General features: G+C 37.3%; 1 protein-coding gene and 1 pseudogene across 3 annotated transcripts in view; both read left to right on the top strand.

Annotated features, from left to right (window-relative positions):
- The window catches only part of LOC309857942 (ankyrin repeat domain-containing protein 26-like), a 39,865-nt gene extending 16,338 nt beyond the window's left edge, over positions 1 to 23,527 (top strand). For both annotated transcript variants that reach the window (XM_082750649.1, XM_082750650.1), the window contains exons 7-13: positions 3,810 to 3,846; positions 9,269 to 9,344; positions 11,853 to 11,910; positions 12,018 to 12,217; positions 16,982 to 17,105; positions 17,407 to 17,465; positions 20,859 to 23,527. In XM_082750649.1, coding sequence (XP_082606775.1) covers positions 3,810 to 3,846; positions 9,269 to 9,344; positions 11,853 to 11,910; positions 12,018 to 12,217; positions 16,982 to 17,105; positions 17,407 to 17,465; positions 20,859 to 21,089 — 785 coding nt within the window. In that variant the 3' untranslated portion in view covers positions 21,090 to 23,527. The remainder of the gene's footprint in view (positions 1 to 3,809; positions 3,847 to 9,268; positions 9,345 to 11,852; positions 11,911 to 12,017; positions 12,218 to 16,981; positions 17,106 to 17,406; positions 17,466 to 20,858) is intronic.
- Positions 3,899 to 5,283, top strand: LOC309857944 (RAD51-associated protein 1 pseudogene; annotated as a pseudogene). The gene is made up of 2 exons: positions 3,899 to 3,923; positions 4,190 to 5,283. The product of its transcript is annotated as an RAD51-associated protein 1 pseudogene (transcript).
- Positions 23,528 to 25,185: the final 1,658 nt, after the last annotated feature.

Here is a 25,185-nt window from a genome sequence, read left to right as displayed (position 1 = left end):
GATTTTCTGTATATGTTGAATTTGATGGAATATCCATGTAGAATATTTTTAGTAACTGGATAATTGAATACTAGGAGTTTCTAGCTGGAGACAGAGCCTCAAGTTTGTAGGTGCTGATTTGAAATAAACTGATTAGAATTATTAGGCTAAGTCATAGCTTGGACAAAGATTGAGCTTGTCCATGTTGGAAAACATATAGAAATAGACGAAGGCCAGTGAACAAAGCCTGGCAATACCAGTATATAAAGTGTGGATGGAGGTGTAAGACTTGGTAGAGAAGACTGAGAAGTGGCTGGGGAAACTTAGGAGAGGAATTAGAGAAAATGTTGTTGAAAAATTTGAAAAAAAATATTTCATGGAGTATTAATTGTATCAAAATCACTAAAAATAGTTGGATTTAACTTTTAAAAGTTCTTTGGTGGTAACCTTTTCAAAAGAACCATTTTTGAGTTGTAAGGTCTGTTATTTATGTGACTGGTCTTTTCTGTGTTCAAATATGGAAAAATAACACAACAAGTGTTATTTTTTCTAACTGCAGTATCTACCTGGACAGGGTCAAGGGGATATGGTCTGGCCTGGTGAGTAGACTGGCCAACATTTTTCCATAATTGTCAAAACCTAGGGGTCAAGTGTGAGGAAAAGTGTTGTCTTTCTTACCTGTTTTGTGTAGAGATACTTGAGCTTTTCTTCAAGTCCCTGATACACTCTCGTGGATGAATACTAGGACAAAAATCTGGAAGCAATAGGCAGGAAGCCGCTGTCAGGCCCTATCTCTGAAATGGAATCACGATGCAGCTGTCTTTTGACAGTTTTAAATTTGATCAGAAATACTTTATACAGACCTGCAGTTTGGGAGAAACTGACCTCTGTTAAGTATTTTATTGCAGAAAACTAGTATAATATCAAGGAGGAAATATAAGGTGATATGCTGAATATACCAGTTGTCACTTGCTAGGGATTCTGTGTCAGTAAAAAACGTCAGTACTGGACTATTTTTGTTAGTGCTGTCTCTCTCCATCCTCTTTAATTTGCCTTCCTCTTATATCTTTACTTTTACTGCTTCTTTCTGAATTTCATCTGTAAAGAAAGCACTAAGGAAAACTGTCTTGGAATCTATCACTATTGGAACACATTTCTACTATATGTATATTTCCTCCTAAGGTAACAGGCTACCCCATCTAAAATGTATTTCATATTTTGTTGTTTCTTGTGCTTAACTTCTTTGTACCTGTACCACAGTGACAGAGTTAGTGATGATGTTTAGCCAAGATTGAAAGCATTTTCTGGATTATCGGAAATTTTTACCTGATAACAGTTTTAATGTGACATGCTTTTGTACTTTTTCAGAAATTGGTAAACTATGGCTTAACAAGAATATGTGGCCAAATAGATTGACAAGTTTTTAACCATCTATGTATATAAGATAACTCACTTTGTTTTCCCCCAAATGAATTCTGTTGATCTCTAACGATCAAATCCACTATTTTCAGGCTGGAGTGGATAACTCATCCTACATTTCGAATGTAGTATTTCTGAGTTTTTGAGCAGATTGTCAACAACTGCCTTTAATAGGTGAACTGTTTCTAATTCTATAAGAAATTAATAAAATGAGTGGAAACAAAAAACCTCTAGAACCAATAGTGTGTTATTATACTGTGTATATTTTTCTATATATTTTTATATATTTTATATATATAATATATATATATTTTTTTCTATAATTATCCCTTACCTTATCGATTCATAACTACAATAGAAGTGAATTAAGCCCTATTTAGTTGCAGAAAATTTATGTGACCTTTTAGTTTTTTTATAGGAACTTTTATACTGTAGGACATATTGGTAATCAGCAGAATTCTCTTTTTTTCCCCAATTAAAATACGATTGTTGCTTGTTTCACATTATTTTCTGACATTATTTCATCTATTCCTTTTATGCCTTTATTCAAATGGATATAGAAATACAGTAGTCCCCCAGGCAAATTCTAAGAAAAACAGATTCAAGGAAAGGTATTCTGTGAAATAACCTTCTAACTGTAATCGTGTCTTAAAACATCAACCTTAATCATAAAAATTGCATATGATGCATTGGTATTAGAGGCTCCCAAAATGACACCCAGGTTTAGTTATTCACTGGAGGACCTCGCACGTCTCAATATATTTGTACGCATGCCTGCGGTTATTACAGTGAAATGATACAAAGCAAAATCAGCAGAGAAAAGGTGCATGGAGTGAAGTCTAGAGGAAGCCAAGTGCAGGCTTCTAAGAATCCTCGGCCTATGGGTGTGCTTAATTCCTCCAGCATTAAATCACGACAACTCGTGTGAGATGTCGTCTGCCAATACAAGAATCTTATAGATACTCAGTGCCTGAAGTTTTCTTTAAGTGATAATCATGTAGGCATCTTCTCCCTAGCATATATCAAAATTATGGTTCCCGGAAGGAAATCAAATAGTAAATGCTTGATAAATCACCTGGTTTGTACCAACACTTAACAGTCTCAATGGATACCTTTTGTTTTTTTCCTTCACAGTAAATAGACCTTATTTTTTACAGCATTTTCAAGTCCATTGCAAAATATCGCAGAAAGTACAGAGAGTTTCCATTTACCGCATGTTCCTCTACACGCGTAGCCTTCTTGTTGTCAACATCCTGAACCACAGTGGTACATTGTTATATTTATATTAGCTCATCTTTATCATCCACAGTCCATAATTTACATCAGGGTTCATTCTTGGTGTTGTACATTCTATGGGTTTTAACAAATGTGTGATGACATGTATCTACCATGTGGTATCACATAGAATAGTTTCACTGCCTTAAAAGTTCTCTGTGCTGTGCCTGTTCCCCTTGTCACAACCCTTGTCTCCTAACTTAAAAAGTTTTACTTTTACCAGAATGTCATATAGTTGCAATCATACAGTGGATATCTTCTCGAATGTTTAAAAAATTAAAATTCCGAGGTAATTGAATATAGTGATTCAAGATAATCTTTGTCCTTTGTTATGTTCATCAGTGTAGGATCTGATGACATATGCCTTACAGACTGAAAAAGTGTGATTTCTACAGATGTTTGTCACATAGTGGGGAAGGTTGAGAACAATGACATCATATCCTGCTACCTAGCACTAATCTTTGGTACCATTCAGGTCTAAGAGGTGGATCCAGATAGACTCTCCAGCAATGAAAGTAGGTCGACTCAAGAGGTTATACTTTATAGAACTAGAATCACTAAAATCACTAAAAGCTTTCATACTTACCTTGCAATTGGAAATAAGGCCAGAGAGAGTCTGTTTGCTATGTTTTGCCATGCTGCAAAGTAGAGTGGCTGTAGACCAAACTTTGTGATGAGGTGTTTCACCCTAAACTTAGCCCCTGCTGGAGATCTGGAGAAGTTCTGTTGTGTTACAGCAAAATAATTATAGTCTCTTTTAACTGTACCTCATAGTGAAAGTCCTGAAGAATCCAGAAGAATCCTGAATTTGTCAGTCTATGAGGATGATTCTGCTAATGACACCATTTTCTGTTAGTCTCAAGGGTTTGGTTAAAATTGTGGTCATTATAAACATCCACTTGTAGGTATCAAATTCCAATAAATACCATTCTTTTCTTCCATTTGGTAAATGTAGAGGAGAAAGTAACATTTTTTAGCGAGTTTACTGCCTACCAATAGTATAATTAATATTCACTCCAGTGTGGTTGCCAGGTTTGGTCCCGAAGAATACTTTTTAATACAACATCAGTCTTACAATTTGAATATTCTGTATTTTTCTGTTGTTGATTTAAAATGTACTTTGCTTTTTTCTTTAGTGGCGAATAAGACTTCTGAAGAAGACTCTTTAAGCAGGTAGGATTTTTGTGGATTTTTTTTTTTTAACAAATTCTGTGTTAACAAGGGAATGCAGAGAAAAGCATTTGTTGAGAGTCCTACTGTGTGTTAGGCACTATATTATGTGCTTGACATTTATTATTATATAGTCATTACAATAGCATCACAAAGTAGATGTGCTGTTACAGCCTATTTTTTTATTATTTAGTCAGCTGTGGTTCAGGAACATTGATTAATTGACCTATGATTCTATAGTTAAAGAGTAGCAGACCCAGAAACCGCCACTGCTGCTAACAAGAGCTTGAACACTGTGAATTTTTGGTCTTGGAGGGGGCCATGGTGCCCCCCCATGAGGCCTAAGAATCTAGTCAGTTACTCAGTTTGAAAATTCTTCAAATTTTCAAATGTGATGATGACTTTGTTTCTGCAACCACACCTTTGAATAAGAAGCCCAGAACAATACCAAAAGAGTTAATACTAGAAACAAGAAAACCTAAACTGAAGAATGTCCAGAAAGAAGATATCCCACTACAAGAGAAAACACCTAAAAAAGGATGGCTTTAGGTGACGAACTTTACCAGCGAGACTTAGAAGTGGCGCTAGCTTTATCAGTGAAGGAACTTCCAGGGGTCACCATTGATGTGGGAGAGGCTCGAGATACAAGCACCAAAAAATGTGGCAGCAGTGAAATTGGGATAATGACTAAGGCTCCCCATCTCTCCGATTGCAGTGTAGCCAGTGATGATTTAGATTGAGATAAGCTTACCGAGGGAGATGATGTGTGCGGTGCTCAAGGGAAAAGAAAAGCAGCATCAAAAGCTGTGGTACAGCAGAGGAAGAGTCTTTAGGAAGGCAGTCATGGCGGTAGTGCTGACGACTCTGAACCAACCCCCTGGTGGAGAGTCTGAGGATGAGTCTGATTTTAGGGAGAGTGAAGATGATGATGCAAACTTCACTGTGGGAGAAAATAAAGTGGAAGAAATTAAAAAGAAAGAAGTGAAAGTAAAATCCCCACTTGAAAAAAAGGAGAAGAAACCTCAATCCAAACATGATCCAAAGTCACTTTGGAAGTGACTTCAAGAGACTGTGCTCCAGTTGCTCTGAAATCAGAATCTCAGCCTTCACCAAAAAAGGCTTTATCAGTGAAGAGGCCACTCGGAAACCATTACAAATATGCAAACCTTCAGCTGGAAGCAGAAAACCTAAGTAGATGCCACCAGCGCTGTCTGGAAGTAGCAACAGCAGCAGCAACAGCAGCAGGAGCCCACTGGCAGGGGTGTCTGTTAAGTCTCCAAATCAGAGTCTCTGCTTTGGCTTGTCTAGATTAAAACAAGTGAAACCTTTGCATCCAAATGCTGCTAGTAGCTAAGTGTGGTAGTCAACAAAGGTTTGATTAAGAGAATAAGAGTTTTACAAGTGTGTTTATATTTGAATTGTGTTTCTGTTGAAGAAGTATCATAACATTTCTGCAAAGAAGACATCCAGATGGCCAACAGACACATGAAAAAGTGCTCCATATCACTCGGCATCAGGGAAATACAAATCAAAACCACAATGCGATATCACCTCACACCAGTCAGAATGGCTAAAATAAACAAGTCAGGAAATGATAGATGCTGGCGAGGATGCGGAGAAAGGGGAACACTCCTACACTGTTGGTGGGAATGCAAGCTGGTGCAGCCACTCTGGAAAACAGCATGGAGGTTCCTCAAAATGTTGAAAATAGAACTGCCCTATGACCCAGCAATTGCACTATTGGGTATTTACCCTAAAGATACAAACGTAGTGATCCAAAGGGGCACGTTCACCCGAATGTTTATAGCAGCAATGTCCACAATAGCCAAACTATGGAAAGAACCTAGATGTCCATCAACAGATGAATGGATCAAGAAGAAGTGGTATATATACACAATGGAATACTATGCAGCCATCAAAAGAAATGAAATCTTGCCATTTGCGACAACATGGATGGAACTAGAGCGTATCATGCTTAGCGAAATAAGTCAAGCAGAGAAAGACAACTATCATATGATCTCGCTGATATGAGGAAGTGGTGATGCAACATGGGGGCTTAAGTGGGTAGGAGAAGAATCAATGAAACAAGATGGGATTGGGAGGGAGACAAACCATAAGTGACTCTTAATCTCACAAAACAAACTGAGGGTTGCTGGGGGGGGGGGTTGGGAGAAGGGGGTAGGATTATGGACATTGGGGAGGGTATGTGCTTTGGTGAGTGCTGTGAAGTGTGTAAACCTGGTGATTCACAGACCTGTACCCCTGGGGATAAAAATATATGTTTATAAAAAATAAAAAATTAAAAAAAATTAAAAAAATAAAAAATAAAAAAGCAAACAAACAAAAAAGAAGTATCATAATATAAACAAATCATTTAATGTTAAAAAAAAAAAGAGTAGTAGACCCACGAATTGACTGTCAGCCTGCATGACTCCCACATCAATTCTTTTGTCCCTCAGCAGCACTGAGGTTAAGGAACAGATCCCAGTCAGATCAGCTCAGAAAGTCAGATTTAGTTATGTGTTTGCTGATTTAGAGTTTTCCTAAGAAACCAGGTTAGTCCAAGCATTTGTTCTATTATATTTGACAACTAGTGATAACTAGGGGTAATTAGTGCAGTGGCAACTAGTCTCTTGTTTTTACTGTCCAAGATTTTAGGATGGCTCTCATTACCTATGGCCATAGTACATAGCTTTTACATAAGCATGACCTAATCAGGCAAGTTCTTAGATAAAGAGATGTCTGCTCTCCTTGAGATGAATGCTTTTTCCAGAAGTGATGGATATGTAATCTAGGTGTAGGCCATGATACGTTAATTAATTTTATCATCTATTCAGAGGATATTTCTAAATGATTCCTGTTTACTGACTTCCCCGTCTAGTTTTCCCTTTAGACTAGTCCCTTGACCAGTTCCTTGAAGCCTTTTCTTTTTTTGTAGATTTTTTTCCTTTTCTCTCTTGACTTTTCTATAATCTTTTCTTGTATTTTTCTTTTTTCTTTCTTCTCTGCTTTTCTTGGTGTTTCTTTTATTCCATTAATTTTTTCCCTTTCTGCCAGCTAAGTATTCTCTGTTTTTCTGTAGACAAAATCAAAAGCACATAGAATTTCATGATTTTAGGGCATCTTAGAGATGAATTAATCAAAATACCCTCTGGTTCTACAACCTGTGTTTAACATCCTCACCAAGTGATTATTTAAATGGAGAATTTGAAATGCAGAAGAGACTAAAGTGACTTACTTGGATATGATAAGTGACAGAAATGATATTTACATTCAGGTTTTTTCCTTTTTTCCTCATCTTAATAGGTGAATGTTTTAATAATAGAAAGATGGGGAGTGGGTCTAGTGAACACAGTGAAGGTGCGTAAGGAAGGAATTGGCAGGAGAGGTCGAGTTTCAAGAATAACGACACTGGGTTGGATGGGAATAAGAGTTTTAGAAAAGATGTCAGAATATTTGGGCTTATAAGTTAGATCAAGATGGCTTACAGAAATGAGGGACACACACACACAGAAAGGAATGAAGGATATGGGATATTGGGAGTTTAGAAAAGCACATTAAAATAGAGGGTTCAAGAGAGTCATGAGCAGTTTTTTTGTTGGTTGGTTGAATTGAATGAACTAGCATACTTCAGGTTTTCTGTTGAGAGGTATTAAAATCATTTGAGCCACAGGGAAGGCTTTTTACAGCATATAGGAATGCTGTACTACTACTACTTCCAGCCCAATCTTGGATTAGATCCTCTCGAGTAATGGGGGAATGGAGATTCTGAACCACACAGATATATGGCCCAAGGTAGGGGTCTCCTCACTCCACCTCTTTTTCTAATACTCTGATGTCCTTCCCATGTACTTGTAGGGTTTGGTGGGCTAGGACTGGCTGTCAAATCAGTAACAGAGCTTCATTTGGGTAGTTGGTAACATGTCTACATTGCGATGATTACAAGGATGACTTTCAGTTTATCAGGAAATGGCTTCTACTCTTGATCATTTGATGCTGTGCTTGTTGTGGGAATCTGCTTTCATAGGCTAAAGATTTAAAAGTTTGGAGGGTACCACTGAGCCCTGCACTTGTTGTAGGGCTATGCTGTACTTGTATCCCTGTGACTTACTGTAACTGGAATCCTGAACCTTCCATTCCCCTTTACCCATTTTGTCCATCTTCCCACCCCATTCTCTTCTGGTGATACAGAATTCTCTGTATTTCTGGGTCTGTTTCTGTTTATTTTTGCTTTTACTGCTCTTGCCTCAGGAGCAGTAAAAGCAAAGCAAACTGTGGGGACTACATCAAAATCAAAAGCTTTTACACAGTGAAGGGATCAGTCCACACAATGAAAAGGCAACCTATGGAATAGGAGCAGATATTTGCAAATGACATAGCCAATAAAGGGTTAGTATACAAATAAAAAGAACTGATAGAACTCAGCACCAAAAACACAACCCAATTTAAAAATTATCAGAAGACATGAACAGACATTTTTCCAAAGAAAACACACAATGACCAAAAGGCACCTAAGAAGATTCTCAGCATCACTCAGCATCAGGGAAATGGAAATCAAAACTACAACGAGATAGCACTGCCTACCTGTCAGAATGGCTAAAATAAAAAACATAAATAACAATGTTGGCATGTATGTGGAGAAAAAGGTATCCTCTTGGATTATCGGTGCGAATGCAAACTAATGCAGCCACTGTGGAAACAGTATGGCGTTTCCTCCAAAAGGTAAAAACTGAACTACCCTACAATCCAGTAATCACACTATTGGGTATTTATGCCCCAAAATAGGAAAATACCAGTTTGAATGGATACATGTACCCCTATGGTTACTACAGCATTAGTTATAATAGTCAGCCTGAGTGTCCATTGAGAGATGAATGGATAAAGAAGTGGCACATATATATACAATGGAATATTCAGCCATAGAAAAGAATGAAGTTTTGCCATTTCAGTGAAATAGAGGGAACTAGAGAGTATTGTGCTAAGTGGAGTTAAGTCAGAGAAAGACAAATACCATATGATTTTACTCATATGTGGAATTTAAGAAACAATAGAAATGAGCAAAGAAAAATAAAACAACAAAAAGCGAGAGACAGACAACGAAGAAACTGACTCTTAACCATAGTGAACAAGTTGATGGTTACCAGAGGGGAGATGGGTAGGGAAACAGGTGAAATAGGAGCTAAGGGTTAAGGAATGCACTTGTCGTGCTGAGCGCTGGGTGATGGAATTACCAAATCATTATATTGTATACATGAAACTAATACAGCACTGTGTGATACTGGAATTAAAATAAAAACTTAATAACAAAAACAGAGGCTAAAGTTCAATTACATCAAGAAACTTTATTCAATAAATAAATAGATGACCTTTCACTTGATTTTTCTTTTTCATTAACTTGTTTTTGTTGTATATTTTTGCTCTAAAGTATTTCTGTTAAACCTGGTGATGATAATGCTTCATGGCCTACATCAGATGATGAAGACTTAAGTTTCAATATGAAGGTAATATACTCTCTTGTGAAATTAATTTTTCTGCTCTGAATTTAGTTTTGTGTATTATTTTCTCTTAAAACTTAGCAGTGGCCTGCCTATCATCATTTTATGTTTGAAGTGGAAAGTTGGTCAGAACAAACCACTTTATAGAAATATGACAAGTTGAATTTTTTTTAACTCTGTTAAATATCAAAGTTAGAAAAAATGGGCTGGAAATATATAATGACAGGAAAATTATATTGGGAAAAGCTTTCCCATGATGGAGGAAATATGACCTTTGGTCAAGGATAAGGATTCTTACTGTGAGTTTTAAATTATCTTATCATGACTTTTCTTTCTTTTCCTTTCTCTTTTTCTCTTTATCTCTCTTTCTCTTTTCTTCTAACATGACTTTTATAATACTCATTCCTAAATGAATCTTTAGTGGACCCAGTTATTTATTACAGATAGTTTTTTCTTGGACATTTTTTATTTTGGTAGCATACAGTTTTATGAAAGGCTTTTTTTTTTTTTTTTTTTTTTTTTTTGCTATTTCTTTCCCTTGTTCTACATTTAGACCAAAATAAGATTGGAAATTGTGGAAATTTAGAAATTTAAATTCTACTTAACACATTCTACTGTGTTTTCAAAATAATTCCATAAAGAGTTTAGTTAAAACTCTTTATCTAAGTAAAGAATACACGTTTTGCCTAAAAAAATAATTAACACTAGAAGCAGAGGCTTTTCATACCCATATGGTAAAATGTCTAATTTCAGAAATCTTTTATATTACAGTTTTTCAAAAATATCTACTCATAATCTTTGTATCAGATTCTAAGATTCAAACTTTTAGTCACTTTATATTTATTTAAATATTCATGATAAAGCTCCTGCATCATGGGATGCCTGGGTGGCTCAGTTGGTTAAGCAGCTGCTTTCAGCTCAGGTCATGATCCCAGCGTCCTGGGATCGAGTCCCACATCGGGCTCCTTGCTCTGCAGGGAGCCTGCTTCTCCCTCTGACTCTGCCTGCCACGCTGTCTGCCTGTGCTCGCTCTCGCCCTCTCTCTCTCTCTCTGACAAATAAATAAATAAAATCTTTAAAATAAAATAAAATAAAATAAAAAGCTCCTGCATCATTATAAGCTATTGGATTTTAGGAAACATAATTGTGCATCTCCTGGAACACCTAGAGTAAAAGCTTGCTTGAAGAATTAATTTTAATATTTTTTGAATGTGAATTAATGAGCAGACAGATGGAATTCTGTATAATGGAATGTTATATAAATAATGTAATGTGCATAATATGTCATAATTAAATATAAAAAATTTTTCAAATACATAATTTAAAAATTTATATTCCCTCTTCATGTTTAGGATTTATAAGTGCAAATGAATTATGTTGAGGAAATAAATGAGAAAGAAGGTTACAATCTATTTTTTACTATTCTTTAATTGTGAGCTTAGAATTTTAGATAGAGAGTCTTTTTTCTCCTGTATTTTTTTTTCCTGCTTTGTTGAAGATTATTTGACCATAGAGTCGAGGGTCCATATATGGACTCTATTCTGTTCCACTGGTCTATGTGTCTCTTTTTGTGCCAGTTCCATGTGTTCATCATCATTAGACATCAGAGAGATTCAAAGCAAAAACACATTGAGATACCACCTTCCACCAGTTAGAATGGCCAAAATCAAGAAGACAGTAAACAACAAGTGTTGGAGAAGATGTGGAGAAAGGGAAACTTCTTACAGTGTTGGTGGGAATGCAAGTTGGTGCAGCCACATTGGAAAACTGTGCTACCCGATGACCCTGCAGTTGCACTGCTGGATATTTACCCCAAAGATACAGATGTAGTGAACAGAAGGGCCATCTGTACCCCAATGTTCATAGCAGCAATGGCCACAGTCGCCAAACTGTGGAAAGAACCAAGATGCCCTTCAACGGTTGAATGGATAAAGAAGATGTGGTCCATATACAAGATGGAGTATTATGCCTCCATCAGAAAGGATGTGTACCCAACTTTTGTATGAACATGGATGGGACTAGAGGAGATTATTCTGCATGAAATAAATCAAGCAGAGAGAGTCAATTATCATATGGTTTCACTTACTTGTGGAGCATAAGAACTAACATGGAGGACATAGAGAGATGGAGAGGAGAAGGGAGTTGAGAGAAATTGGAAGGGGAGAAGAACCATGAGAGACTATGGACTCTGAAAAACAATTGGAGGGTTTTGTAGGGGCTGGCATGGGAGGTTGGTTGAGCTTGGTGGTGGGTTTTAAAGAGGGCACGTATTGCATGGAGCACTGGGTGTGGTGCATAAACAATGAATTTTGGAACACACGCATCTCTCATAATCCTAACCCCAGGAGAAAATGTAGGCTAGTAAATGGCAGAACTGAGATTTGAATCTACATTTGAATGATTCCAAAACCCATGTTCTTTGTGTAATGGTGCTCATTTGACAATGGTGAATATTATAATTATTTTACCAAATGTGTTATTTGTAATCCTTAATACTATTAATTTCTTTTCTAGAACACCTCAAAACCAAACTTAAGAAAATTAATGAATGCTTCTCAGCTTTTCAAGAAATGTAAGCTGTTTGAAGACTTGTTATGCACTGATTTTTGTCCATTCTTGTGTTAGTAACTTGAAATTACAGATATTTTCATATACTCTTTATTTTGTTTTTTTACTAAGTGGAAATAGAACTTGGCCTTCTATCACCAGGAGATAAAACTTTATCTGAGCATGATAATTCTGAAAACAAATGTGAAGATACAGTTGGTGTTTTTTCCAAACCATCTGCTGACATCTGTGACTCTTCTCCTCCTGCTTTGCCATCGCCTGATTCTATTCTAAAACCTCCTTTCACATCGTTAGGCCTTGGTCTTACAAAGGTAAGTTGTTTCATTTTAAACTTTTTCCCCGTTCATATTTTATCGTCTTGATCCTTCTAATGAAAAGAATCTTAGGAAGAAAGGGAAGTCCTCAAGATCATAAGAGAAAGCAGTGTCATACTGGAAGAGAGGTAATTGGATTGAGATTTATAAAGTCTGGTGGGAGTGAACAGTTCTTAGGTATGCCATTATGGGAGGAAAGAATTACAGAGCAACTGGAAAGAACAGCTATAGATGGAATATGAAGATGAGGGAGGAGGTGAAGGGAAAGAATTCATTTAAGAAGGGCTAGATGACTGTAAAGCTTGCAGAGTTGAGAGAGATTATTATAAAAACACAATAGCAGTTGTGGGGCTACGGGACAGCAGATACTCTACATTATAAAATATGGTAGAAATTATTTTAAGTGCGAATTAAGAAAACGGAGTCAGGTAATTTAAAAAAATGCTCACTCATCTGAATGATTACAGCTTATTTCTATGAAGAAGTGGAAGAAAATTTTATTCTTTTAAGTTGATAAAGTGTGATATTGTATATGTAATTTAGCAAAACCTGTGTTTATAGATAATGCAAAGTGAAATCTGTTTTAGGCCTTAATCAGACTTATTATGAATTTTGAATTTTGGCCATTATCCTTTTTTAAAAAAATTTTTCAATTTATTTATTTTCAGAAAAACAGTATTAATTATTTTTTCTACCAACCCAGTGCTCTATGCAATCCGTGCCCTCTATAATACCCACCACCTGGTACCCCAACCTCCCACACCCCCCTGCCACTTTAATCCCTCAGATGGTTTTTCAGAGTCCATAGTCTCTCATGATTCACCTCCCCTTCCAATTTACCCCAACTCCCTTCTCCTCTCTAACACTCCTTGTCCTCCATGATATTTGTTATGCTCCACAAATAAGTGAAACCATATGATAATTGACTCTCTCTGCTTGATTTATTTCACTCAGCATAATCTCTTCCAGTCCTGTCCATGTTGCTACAAAAGTCGGGTATTCATCCTTTCTGATGGAGGCATAATACTCCATAATGTATATGGACCACAACTTCCTTATCCATTCATCCGTTGAAGGGCATCTTGGATTTTATTTATTTTTCTGTGTGTGTGAGAGAGAGTACAAGAGCAGGGGGAGGGGAAGTGGAGAAGCAGACTCCCTACTGAGTAGGGAGCCTGATGAAGGACTTGATCCCATGAGCCTGGGATCATGACCTTCATGAGCTGAGGGCAGATGCTTAACCAACTGAGCCAACCAGGTGCTCTTTCTTGTGGCTTCTAATTTATGTACTGTGTGGTGTAATCTTGGAAAGTTTTAGATCTTTTTGAGAATAAAGAGAGGAGAGAAGTAAACACCTTACGTAGTCTTTTCATTACGCAAAACTGAAATTTATGACTATGTAAGTGAGGTTCTTAATCTTTATCCATTAAATGAAATAAATTTTAAGGTGCAACACTCTTAAAGAAAAAATATAATTTTTTAAAGATTTTATTTATTTATTTGACAGACAGAGATCACAAGTAGGCAGAGAGGCAGGCAGAGAGAGTAGCGGGGGGAAGCAGGCTCCCTGCTCAGCAGAGAGCCTGAAGTGGGGCTCAATCCCAGGACCCTGGGATCATGAGCTTAGTTGAAGGCATAGGATTTAACCCACTAAGACACCCAGGTGCCCCTAACATCTTGTTTTTTGATTCTGATTTATTTTTAATTGTATCTGCAATAGACACATGCACACAGATCAAATGAATAAACTAACAATTTATAGTTTTTTTCCTAATATGAACTAGTTGTCATTATAGAATCATAAGGAAGCAAAGGTTGCTAACAGAGTATACAGAATTATTTCTGGAAGATGATTTTTACTTTTTCAAATATCTCCAACAGTGGATACATTTTATATTATCAGGAAACGTTAGTATTCATAGCTATTAGTTTTGGGGGGTTCTTTTTAAATTTAAAAAATTTTAAGTAATCTCTATACCCAGCATGGAGATCAAGAGTCACACTCTCTTCCCACTGAGCCAGCCAGGAGCTCCATAGTTGTTAAATTTATCATGTGAATTCTTTCATATCTGAAATCCAGAAATGCTGGTGATTTTTTTTTTATTTATTTATGTCCCTTTCTTCTTTCCTCATGTGAATATTGGGTCCTGCTTGATAATGACACATGTATTTGGAGACTTTAAAACCTTCAACTTGGATGATCATAATTATTATTATTTGTTAAAGATTTTATTTATTTATTTGACAGATGGAGATCACAGAGAAGCAGGCAGAGAGAGAGAGAGGAAGGGAACCATGCTCCCTGCTGAGCAGAGAGCCCGATGCGGGGCTCTATCCCAGGACCCTGAGACCATGACCTGAGCCAAAGGCAGAGGCTTAACCCACTGAACCACCCAGGCGCCCCGATCATGATTTTTTTTAATATTAGATTCTTTCTCTGGTCATTACCTACTGGTGAAATATGCTGTTCACAGTGGAATAAGAAAATGATGTGAATTTTAAAATAGAGTTTTATATTTTTCTCATATATCATAGTAGTACTTAAAAATGCCTCAGAATTTTAAAATCCTATTATTTCTTTTATATAATAGAAATCTTTTAAGATTAATTTTCAAAAATGAGTATTCCTACAAAATCTTGGTGTTTTGCAGTTAAATCTTTATTAATCTTTTTAATAAAATTTTATTTATTTATTTGACAGACAGAGATCACAAGTAGTCAGAGAGGCAGGCAGAGAGAGAGTGGAGGCAGGCTCTCTGCTGAGCAGAGAGCCCAATGCGAGGCTCGATCCCAGAACCCTGGGATCGTGACCTGAGCTGAAGGCAGAGGCTCAACCCACTGAGCTACCCAGGCACCCGATATTTATCTTTTTAACATCATGAGTAATGTCATTTTTCCTACTCCAAATGTATTTGTCTAGAAATTTCTTCATAAGTCTTCTGGGTGCTTCAGGATGTCTGGGTGGCTCAGTTAGTTAAGCATCTATCTTTGGTTCAAGTTTTGATCCCAGGGTGCTGGGATTGAGTCCTGCATTGGGCTTCTTGTTCAGCGGGTAGCCTGCTTCTCTCTCTGCCTGCCCCTCCCTCTACTTGTACTCCCTGTCTCCAACAAACAAATAAATAAAATCTTTAAAAAAAAAAAGGCTCTGGGGTGCTTCAAATTTGGTATGTCCCAGATTGAAGACATTGTTTCTGATGCTTTCTTCTTCCCTGGCTTTCTGTAATTTGCTCTGTCATTTGTTTTCCCCTTCCTAGTAGATAGCACCACTGAAACACTGAAGTAGGAAAAATCCTGGACTCCAAACTTCCCTGAAATTACTACATCCAGGGACACTTCGGTGGCTTGCTCGGTTAAGCATCTGACTGTTGGTGTTGCTCTGGTCATGATCTCAGGGTCCTGGTATGAAGCCCCTGGTCGGCCCCCATACTGAGTAGGGAGTCTACTTGAGGTTTCTCTGTGTTTCTCTTCCTCTGCCCCTCCACCTGCATGCACACCCTCTCCTTCTAAATATAAATAAATTAAATCTTTTAGAAAAAAACATCACATCTCTACCTTTGAATCCAATAATACATTATATGTTAATTAATTGAATTTAAATTAGAAAAAGGGGCACCTGGGTGGCTTAGTCAGTTAAGCATCTGCCTTCAGCTCAGGTCAGGATCTCAGGGCTCTGGGCTTGAGTCCCTCATTGGGCTCCTTGCTCAGCGAGGAGTCTGCTTCTCTCTCTGCCTGCTTCTCTTCCTGCTTGTGCTCTCTCTCTCTGACAAATAAATATAAAACCTTTAAAAAATATTAAAAAGCAAAAAAAGAAAAAATCACCACATTCAGTCACTCTCTGCATGCACTATTTTGTATCTGCTTCCCATTTTTCATATCTTAATATAATTCCCTCTCTCTCTGTCCTATAATTTGAAATCCTCTTCTGGCTTGGGTTCCTTTTTTTTAATTCAAAGATTTTATTTATTTACTTGACAGACAGATCACAAGTAGGCAGAGCGAAGAAGAGAAAGCAGGCTCCTCGCTGAGCAGAAAGCCTGATGCGGGGTTCGATCACCCGCATCAGGGATCATGACCTGATGATCCCTGAGCCAAAGGCAGAGGCTTTAACCCACTGAGCCACCCAAGTGCCCCTTGGGTTCCTTTATGTTCGTCTCTACATTGCTATGAGAGTGACCTTTCTAGAATATATTTGTGGTGATGTAACTCCTCTGCTTCTTTAGTGGATGCCCATTACCTGAAGGAGAAAGTTTATATTCCAGCATCACACTTGCCTTTTTTGTTTCAGTCCTGGTTTTCCAATTCTGTCTCTCTATCCCACTCCCAAAAATTGTGTTCCAGTTTTGCCACCTTCTGTAGCTATAGTCACTTACTGTGTTATTCCATACGTCATCCTTTAGCTCATTCTACCTTTTCTAGAATGCCCTTCACACTGTCTTTGTGTAGTCTCTCTCTCCAGATACAGCCCTACCTTTGCAGCATTTCCTGAGCTTCCCATATACAACTGTTTTCCCCTTTGTGCCTTCACTGTGCTTTATTCACTTCACCTGTAGAACTAGTAAATGATACTCTTCTGTTCTCGTTTTTGTCCATCTCTACCCCTACTAGGATACATGACAGTCTCTTTTATTTATATTTCCAGCTTCTCCCAGGATAGTGCCTATGACTTGATGGACGCATTTGTCTTTCTGAGTGAGTGGGTGAGCACGTGAATTGATATGATGTTTTCTGAAGTCGGGCTTTTGTTTTGTATTGTTTTTATAGGAAGGAGAGGAGCGGCCAGGGATTGGAACAAAGGACGATGGTATCACTGAAAGTGTTCCACAAGCACAAACAATTAATGACTGTTTGACTTCTGCTGACAGGGCAGGTAAAAATGATAGACATGGTAAGTTAGTGAACATCTCCACATTTTTTTCTAGGCCTAAATGCTAGTATAAGAAATATCACAGTATGTAGATCCAGTTATGTTCCCCCATTTCATTAAGATATTTTTCTTTTTCTTTTTGCTGTCTTTCTTTTTAAGTATACCAGCTTTTGGTTCCTGAAAATTCTTCAACCCTCTGAAAATCTTTACTGCTTTTACTTTTATTTTATTGAAGTATTCATGAAGGGGGCATAGGCTTGTATATACGTTTAAAATTCATAATACACGTTCTCATTAATGTATCTGTGACTGTATTTTATAGTTATGCTGTCAGCATTAGGATTTGCAGAACAAAATGAAGAATCACCTTGGGATTCTGAGGTACCGTTTTATTATTATTTTAAAATAAAAGCAAGGAGTGATTTTCAAACGTAAAAGGGATGCTTAGACTTTACACTCTCATCTCTGCATTTGCCTATAAAAACTATTTCCTTATACTTTTTACCTGTAATTGATAAAATATTTCTGTGCTAAATATAATAATCCAGCAAATATAGTTCTATTAATTTACAAACTTAACCTAATGAAAACTGTGTAGTAGTAGTATTGCAGAAAACGGAGGCTTAGACATGATTAGGAATTAGTTTGTGTTTTGAAATTAAGTTATCTAAATAACCAAAGAATTACTCCAGGCCAGCTTATGGCCAGATATATGATTCTGTGGTGTATATGGATGTGCAAAACTCCTAATGAGATCTAGAAAGAGTTTAGATTTTAGTTTTTCACAAGTTGGAATTTGAAAAGATGATACCTGGGACTTGAAAGTGTATCTATCTATCTGTCTGTCTATCTATCTATCTGTATGTATGTATATGCATATGTGTGTATCTATGTAGTTGAGAGAGAGAGTTAGTGAGTGGGAGGGAGAGGGAGAATCTGAAGCAGACTCCAGTCTGAGCACAGAGCTCAACTGAACCATGGGGGGCCCCTGAAACTATTATATTTGGATTGTTAAGTAGATTTACAAGGAGCATTGTGATTATAATAAAAATTATAGTAATATAATGGTATTAGTGGTATTATTACCACTGGTTTAGTGGTGTTTTATTTATTTTTTAAAAGATTTTATTTATTTATTTGAGAGAGAGAGAGAGAGAGGGAGCATGAGTGGGGGAGGGGCAGAGGGCAAGGGAGAAGCAGGCTCTCCACTCCCCATTTCTGGGGCTCTATCCCAGAAATGCCTAGGCATCCCTAGTTTAGTGGTGCTTTCAATAGGTAAAAACTATTTCAGATAGTTAAAATAGTATGCCTTGAGTATCTTTGTGGCAGCCTTACTTACAGAAACGTAAGTGTAAGGTAACGATGACCTTTTCTAAGGTGACAGACTATGGAGGGAGCTTAAAAGGGCCTGATCTCTTAGGACAGGTAGGTGCTATACAGTACGGCAAGCACTGTGTTTCAAGTCAAAAGATACAGTGGCATCCAGATTCTGTCACTTGGTAGCTGTGGGATCCCAGAAAAACTTGTTTAACCTGTTTGAATGTCACAGACCTCATTCATAAAAATGGTTCTAATACCTACCTCTCAGGTATGTGTAATGAACAAGTATGGAAACACTTTGTAAACTGTTAAGGGCACTATAGAAACATGAGACAAAAATGATCACAGCGGTATTAGTGATTTACTAAATATCGAGGACCCTTTTTTGAAATGTGAAGATTTCTGAAGGGCAATAAAATAAATAGCAGTAGTGTTAAGAAAAGAAGGGGAAAGTTAGAATGGGCAGGTGGATTTCTAATTTGGGCTATGTTAAATTTCAGTGACATTGTGTTAGGTATACAGTTGACCCTTGAACAAGATGGGTTTGAATTGTTTGTCCACTTACACTCAGATTTTTTTGATACAGTACAGTACTGTTAATGTATTTTCCTCTTCCTTATGATTTTCTTCATAACCTCTTCTTTAGTTTATATTGTAGGAGTACAGTATATAATATATAGGACATACAAAATGTGTTAATTGACTTTACGTTATTGATAAGGTCAGCATTAGGTTATAATTTACTCTGACCTTCCGTGCTTAGTTTACAGAGTCAATATTCAAATGAGGATTAAGAAGTAGATGAGATCTACAGATCTAATGATCTCTACTCTAGAGATCTAAGGTCTTCTATTTAAATATTTTGGTTTTTAATATACACTTTTGCTATTTTTAAGTCTAATTGCTTTTGAAGTAGGAAGTTCAATAGGAGATGAGTAAAGTTTTGGGGGAATCCAAAGTTATATGTGAAGTTTGGACTGCACGGCTATCAATGCCCTTAACCCTTGCATTGTGCTAGGGTCGATACCTAGAATAGTGACTTGGTACTTGAGACCTCCTCAGTGAGCTTGTTGTTGTTACTTTTAGAGAAAAAGAAAGAGAGAGCATGTGAGAGGGGTGAGGAGGGGCAGAAGAAGAGAAACAGAAAGATTCCCAAGTAGGCTTTGTGCACATGATGGAGCCCAACATGGGGCTTAATCTCCCAACCCAGAGATCATGAACTGAACTGAAATCAACAGTCAGTTGCTTAACTGACTGAGCCATATAGGTGACTCCTCAGTGAGATTATTTTAGGTGTTTTGAACTTAAATATATTTGTTATTGAATACCAGCTATATACCAGGCTGTACAAGTTGAGGGGTTAGGCTGTAGTGGTTGATGCAGAAAAATGAAGAATAACAACCCACTGTAAGTCACTGTTAGTGGTTCATATAAGAAAATAGGAATGTTAGGTTAGGGAACAGTGGGGGAGTTTGCAGTTAGAATGGGTATGAGAATACAAGCAGAATTTTGTTGGTCAGAAACAATCTCTCTGCGTGTGGCAAGAGCTGTCAAGTAAAGGATGAGAAGGACCAGTTGTGTGAAGGTCTTGGAGACCTTCTAGACATTCTAGACAGACAGAACCGTGGATCACACCTGTTCATCATTTCACTCTAATGTCTTGGAATGACCAGGAAGCAGGAAGATCCACCCCATTGTCATAACCATTGGTATTATTGTTGTTTGTAGAAAAGAAAATGGGTATACTAAAATAAGTGCCTGGTACCTTTTAGGTAATTAATAAATAAATGTTCTTATTATTCCCTTATGAAAGCTTATTATACTTTTTGGAGAGTTTCATACCTATATCTAAAACTTTTTACTATTATTTAAACATAATTTCATGAAAAGTTTTTCTTCCTACTTTGGCATTGCATTTAACCATTATCCTGTCAATAAAGTTTCCAAGCCTTTGTTTATACAAATGAAGCAGCAGTTACCACACTGTATTCTTTATACTCAACATGATCTACTCCAAGGTTTCTTATGTCAGGTGTCCTATTTTTACATGGAAAAAGGTTCTGCTGTTCGGAACAGCTTAAATTTGTAGCAAATATACTTACTAAAGAATTTATTTAAATACATATTTTTAATATCCTTTAATTTGGTGGGGAATGCAAAGGAGAGTTAGGTGTTTTGTTAGTTCCTGTTGAAATGTACATATAAGTCAGTGTTCTGTCCAAGAAAATATTTACTCTAGCATTTGATGCTCAGTTTACAGCCGGTGGCCAAATGAAGATTAAACATTATATTTAATTTAGAAAGCATATATGAGTTTTTAAAATGTTTTGGTTTTCAGTATATGCTTTTCTTATTTGTGAGTCTGATTACTATGAAAGTAGGAAGTTCAGATATTTTCTTAGAAAAGGATTAGGAAATCTTTATGCAACTCATTTTTGTTGTTCATTTTAACAGAGTAATTCTGAGAGTCTCCCAGAGACATACCTTGATCATTTATCTGGGCATGCAGATCAGAAAGGGGAAAGTACATTAAATGAGCAAGTAGAAGGTAAGACTTGTATTTTATTAAAAAGTCATTTGATAAAATATTGGTGTAAAATGGGAGCACTGACATATTTCAATATCCAAAGAAAATCATCTATTGAATTAGAGATAAAGAGAAAGATTGAAAAGGTGATAAGTTGAAGTCTTATCAGGTGTCAGTGTCGGTAACACATGAAATTGAGGGTGCCACAAAGGAGCTTACTTAGTGGTTCCATGTCAAGGTACTCTAAGACCAAAGGAACGCCAGGAAATAAGTGGAAAGGATAAAAAGGGTGACTGACGAGAAAGTCAAGAATACGGGGAGTAAATGAAGGACAATAAGCAGCTGTCAGAGTGGAAGGTGGTAAAGTAGAACAATTCTTTATTTTTTATTTTCTTTTTAAAATTTTTTTATTTTTTATTAACATATAATATGTTCTTAGCTACAGGGGTACAGGTCTGTGAATCTCCAGGTTTACACACTGCACAGCATTGGCCAAAGCACATATTCTCCCCAATGTCCATAACCCCACCAAAATAATTCTTTTAAATGAGGAGCAGACTATTTGAAATGCAGGAATAATATCAGGTGAGCTTCCAGTACCAAAACCTGTCAGAGTAGGATACCGAAATTTTCCTGCTCTTACTGCTTTCCTCATGGTTGGGAAGACATTCAGGACTGCCCTAGTTGATGATGCAGAGCGATGTTCTAGTCACCAATAAGTGTGTGTATCTTAATGGCATAAAAATGGTGGTACTTCATAAATAGTATCATTGAGTGCAAAGTAAGAGTATTGGAAGGAAGAAGGGAGGAGGGTCAGTTCGGGGGAAATCAAGGAAACTTTAGCCATGATAAGAAGTCCATTAGAAAGCTTACGACTTTTAAGACATTTCCAGTTTCGAAGAATTGATAGTGATGCACATAAGGCTTGCTTCTAGAAGGTGAAGTTAAGGTAAAGGAATGTGGTAGCAGATACAGTATGGACTAGAATTTCTCCAACTTTAGTAATCAGAGACCTTGCTAAAAATGCAGATTGTGAGCAGCAGGTCTGGGATTCTGCATTCTGACCTCTCAGGTGATGCCAGTGTCTGTGGTCCCTGTGTCATGTGCTCTGTAGCAAGGGGTTTCTGCAGAGAAGTCTGGAAGGGCCAGTGGATAGTTCAAGACACCATGGGATCAAGGAAAAGCATTATTTTGTTTTTATTTGTGAGCATGTTTTTAGCTAGGGGGGAGCAAGGAGATGCAGAAAGAGAGGTAATAGATGTGAGATACTAGTGCTGAATAAAGAGGAAAGAAGTGGTGAAGATAAACCCTAGTAAAATGGGTGTAAAAGCAGAACAATCAAGACCATAGATCCAGAAATAACTCTGTTTTAAAGATTTATTTTAGGGAGAGAGAATGAGAGAGACAGTGAGTGATTAGGGGGACGGGCAAAGGGAGAGGGAGAGAGATGCCTCAAACAGGTTCACTTCTGAGACTAGAGCCCGATGCGGGGCTCAATCCCAAGATGGTGCCATCATGACTTGAGCCAAAATCAACAGCTGGATGACCAATTCGCTGCTCCACCCAGGCGCCCCCTGAATTACTTTACTTAATGGCTTATAAAACAGTGGTACTTCCTAAGTAGTATCATTGAGTGCAAAGTAAGAGAATTGGAAGGAGAAAGAGAGCAGGGTCAGTTCGTGGGGATCAGGGAAGCTTAGAAAGTTAATGACTTTTAAGACATTTCCAGTTTTGAAGAATTGATAGTGACGAACATGAGGCTTGCTCTAGAAGTTGAAGTTAAGGTAACAGAATGTGGCAGTGACTCAGTATGGGCCAGAATTTCTCCAATTTTACTGAATCCTCGGAGACCTTATTAAAAATGCACATGGTGAGGGGCGCGTGTGTGGCTCAGTGGCTTAATCCTCTGCCTTGGGCTCAGGTCATAATCTCAGGATCCTGGGATTGAGCCCCACATCTGGCTCTCTGCTCCACAGGGAGCCTGCTTCCACCTCTCTCTCTGCCTGCCTTTCTGACTACTTGAGATCTCTGTCTGTCAAAGAAATAAATAAAATCTTTCAAAAAATAATGAACAGTATGACCACAGGTCTGGGATCCTGCATTCTGACCTGTCAGGTGATGCGAATGCCAGTGGTCCTTGGGCCATGTGCTGCATCGCAAGGGTGTAGACTACCACCTACAGACACCTGGAAAGGCCCTGGATACTTCAAAGCACCACAGGATGAAGGAAATCATTATTTTCTTTTTATTTGTAAGCATGTTTTCAGCTTGAGAGGAGCAAGGGGATGTAGAAGGAGTTGTCATAAATGTAAAATATCAGTGCTAAATAAGGAGGAGAGAAATGGTGGAAGTAATCCATAATAAAAGGGGTGTAAAAGCAGAAAAATCAATACCATAGTTCCAGCAGTAACTCTGTTGTAAGGATTTCTGTATTTATTCTATGGAGAGAGAATGAGAAAGGCAGAGAGTGATCAGGGGAGGGGCAATGAGAAGGGTAGGGATTCCTCAAGGAGACTGGCTTCCAAGCCTGGAGGCAGATGTGCGACTCTATCCAGGGACCTTTCGATCATGATGGGAGCTGAAATCAAGAGCCGGATGTGCAATCTGAGGCTTGATTCACGTGTCCTCAGAAACTACTTTTTTTTTCTTTTTTTCAGAAATTATTTTTGAGGAAGGGGACAGTGATGGGAAAAGGGAAAAAGAAAGGCACGTTAGCTGAGAAGTTTTGGAGTTGAGCAGGAAACTCCAGAGAATTCACTTGTGATGGCCTCAGGGTATTTGCACTAGAACAGATTTAATCACAGCAGCACCACAAAGAATACTGAAAGCAGATGTAGTGCTAGACATGGGGTAAATCATAGCCACATATTCATCCTCCTCAGGTCTATTGGACATCAAAGATAGAGGTTATGTTGGTATTTATTATTCATTGCGATTTGGAAGCTATGGCTTTTTTTCTGTAAAGATATTTAATTTTTTGATAGGATAGCTGTTTCCAAAAAACCTTGAAAGACTGATATGATCTACCAAACCAAACTCCTTTTGGAAACTATAGAATTACAGGATTATTCCCTAAATGTTAAAATTTTTATTATCAGTAAGTGTGACACTAATTCTGAAATACCTATTTTTTAAATTTTAATAAATAGAATATTTTTTAAGAAAAGAATTAGGAGAAAATAATTTCTTTTAGGCTTTTTTTAGCATTCACTTGAGAGTGGGTGGCAGGATTATATTTAGATGTTTGTGCCCAGCTGGGAATACTAGGTAGAGGTCTAAAGATTGCTTATTGAAAATAAAGTTTCTTAGCCTTATATTTATAGCTTTAAATTTACAAGTATTGGTCAAATTATATTCAATGTTACTAGAAAAAGCATCTTCCCAAGCCAAATATTAAAATATTTCCTATATTCTCTACAACTTTATTTAGAGTTGGCTTTCCCAGCAATAATGGGAATCACTGAGAATTTAGTATACAGTACCATCTTCTCAACTATGTACGCATTGTCTATCTCCTTGTTTTATTATTTTTATTTTTTTTTTTAGAGAGCAAGAAATTGGGGAGGCAGGGAGGGAAGGCAGAAAGAGAGGGAGTGAGAGAACCCTAAGCAGCAGACTTCATGCTTATCATGAGGTCTGATGCGGGGCTCGATCTCATGACCCTGAGATCATGACCTGAGCTGACATCCAGAGTCAGACACTTAACTCACTGAGCCACCCAGATGCCCCTTTATTATTGTTGTTGTTGTTGTTGTTATTATTTTTAATTATTTTATTGATTTGAAAGAGATTGAGAGAAAAAGTGGGAGAAGCAGACTCCTCACTGACGTGTGAGCCCGATGCAGGACTCCATCCCAGGACCCAGTCATGCCCTGAGCTGAAAGCAGCCGTTTAACTGACTGAGCCACCCAGGCGCCCCCCTTCATTAATTTTGATGAATAGGTGGAATATTGGTTTTCAGGAGTACTATATCATTTAAAAATAATATTCTCCTGATATTCTCCTATTGATTAACCATATCTAATTTGTGCTCTACTTAATGTACCAGTTAACTCAGGGCCTTTCATCAGTCATATGATCAGATTGGTACTAATAAATTGTACAGTATTTTTTTCACCCCTGTAGTTTTATGTTCTTTCTTTACTTGTAGAACTAACACTATATTTTCAAAAGATTTTCAATTATCTCCTAGAGTAGTGAATACAGACAATAAATTCAAACTTATTTACTTATACAAGTGACATGCTCCTGTTA

This window comes from Mustela nivalis, assembly GCF_964662115.1.
Source record: "Mustela nivalis genome assembly, contig: HAP1_SCAFFOLD_1585, whole genome shotgun sequence".
In the NCBI taxonomy this organism is placed as follows: Eukaryota; Metazoa; Chordata; class Mammalia; order Carnivora; family Mustelidae; genus Mustela; species Mustela nivalis.
Note: the sequence above shows the minus strand (reverse complement) of the source record. Positions and strands in the feature narration are given on the sequence as shown.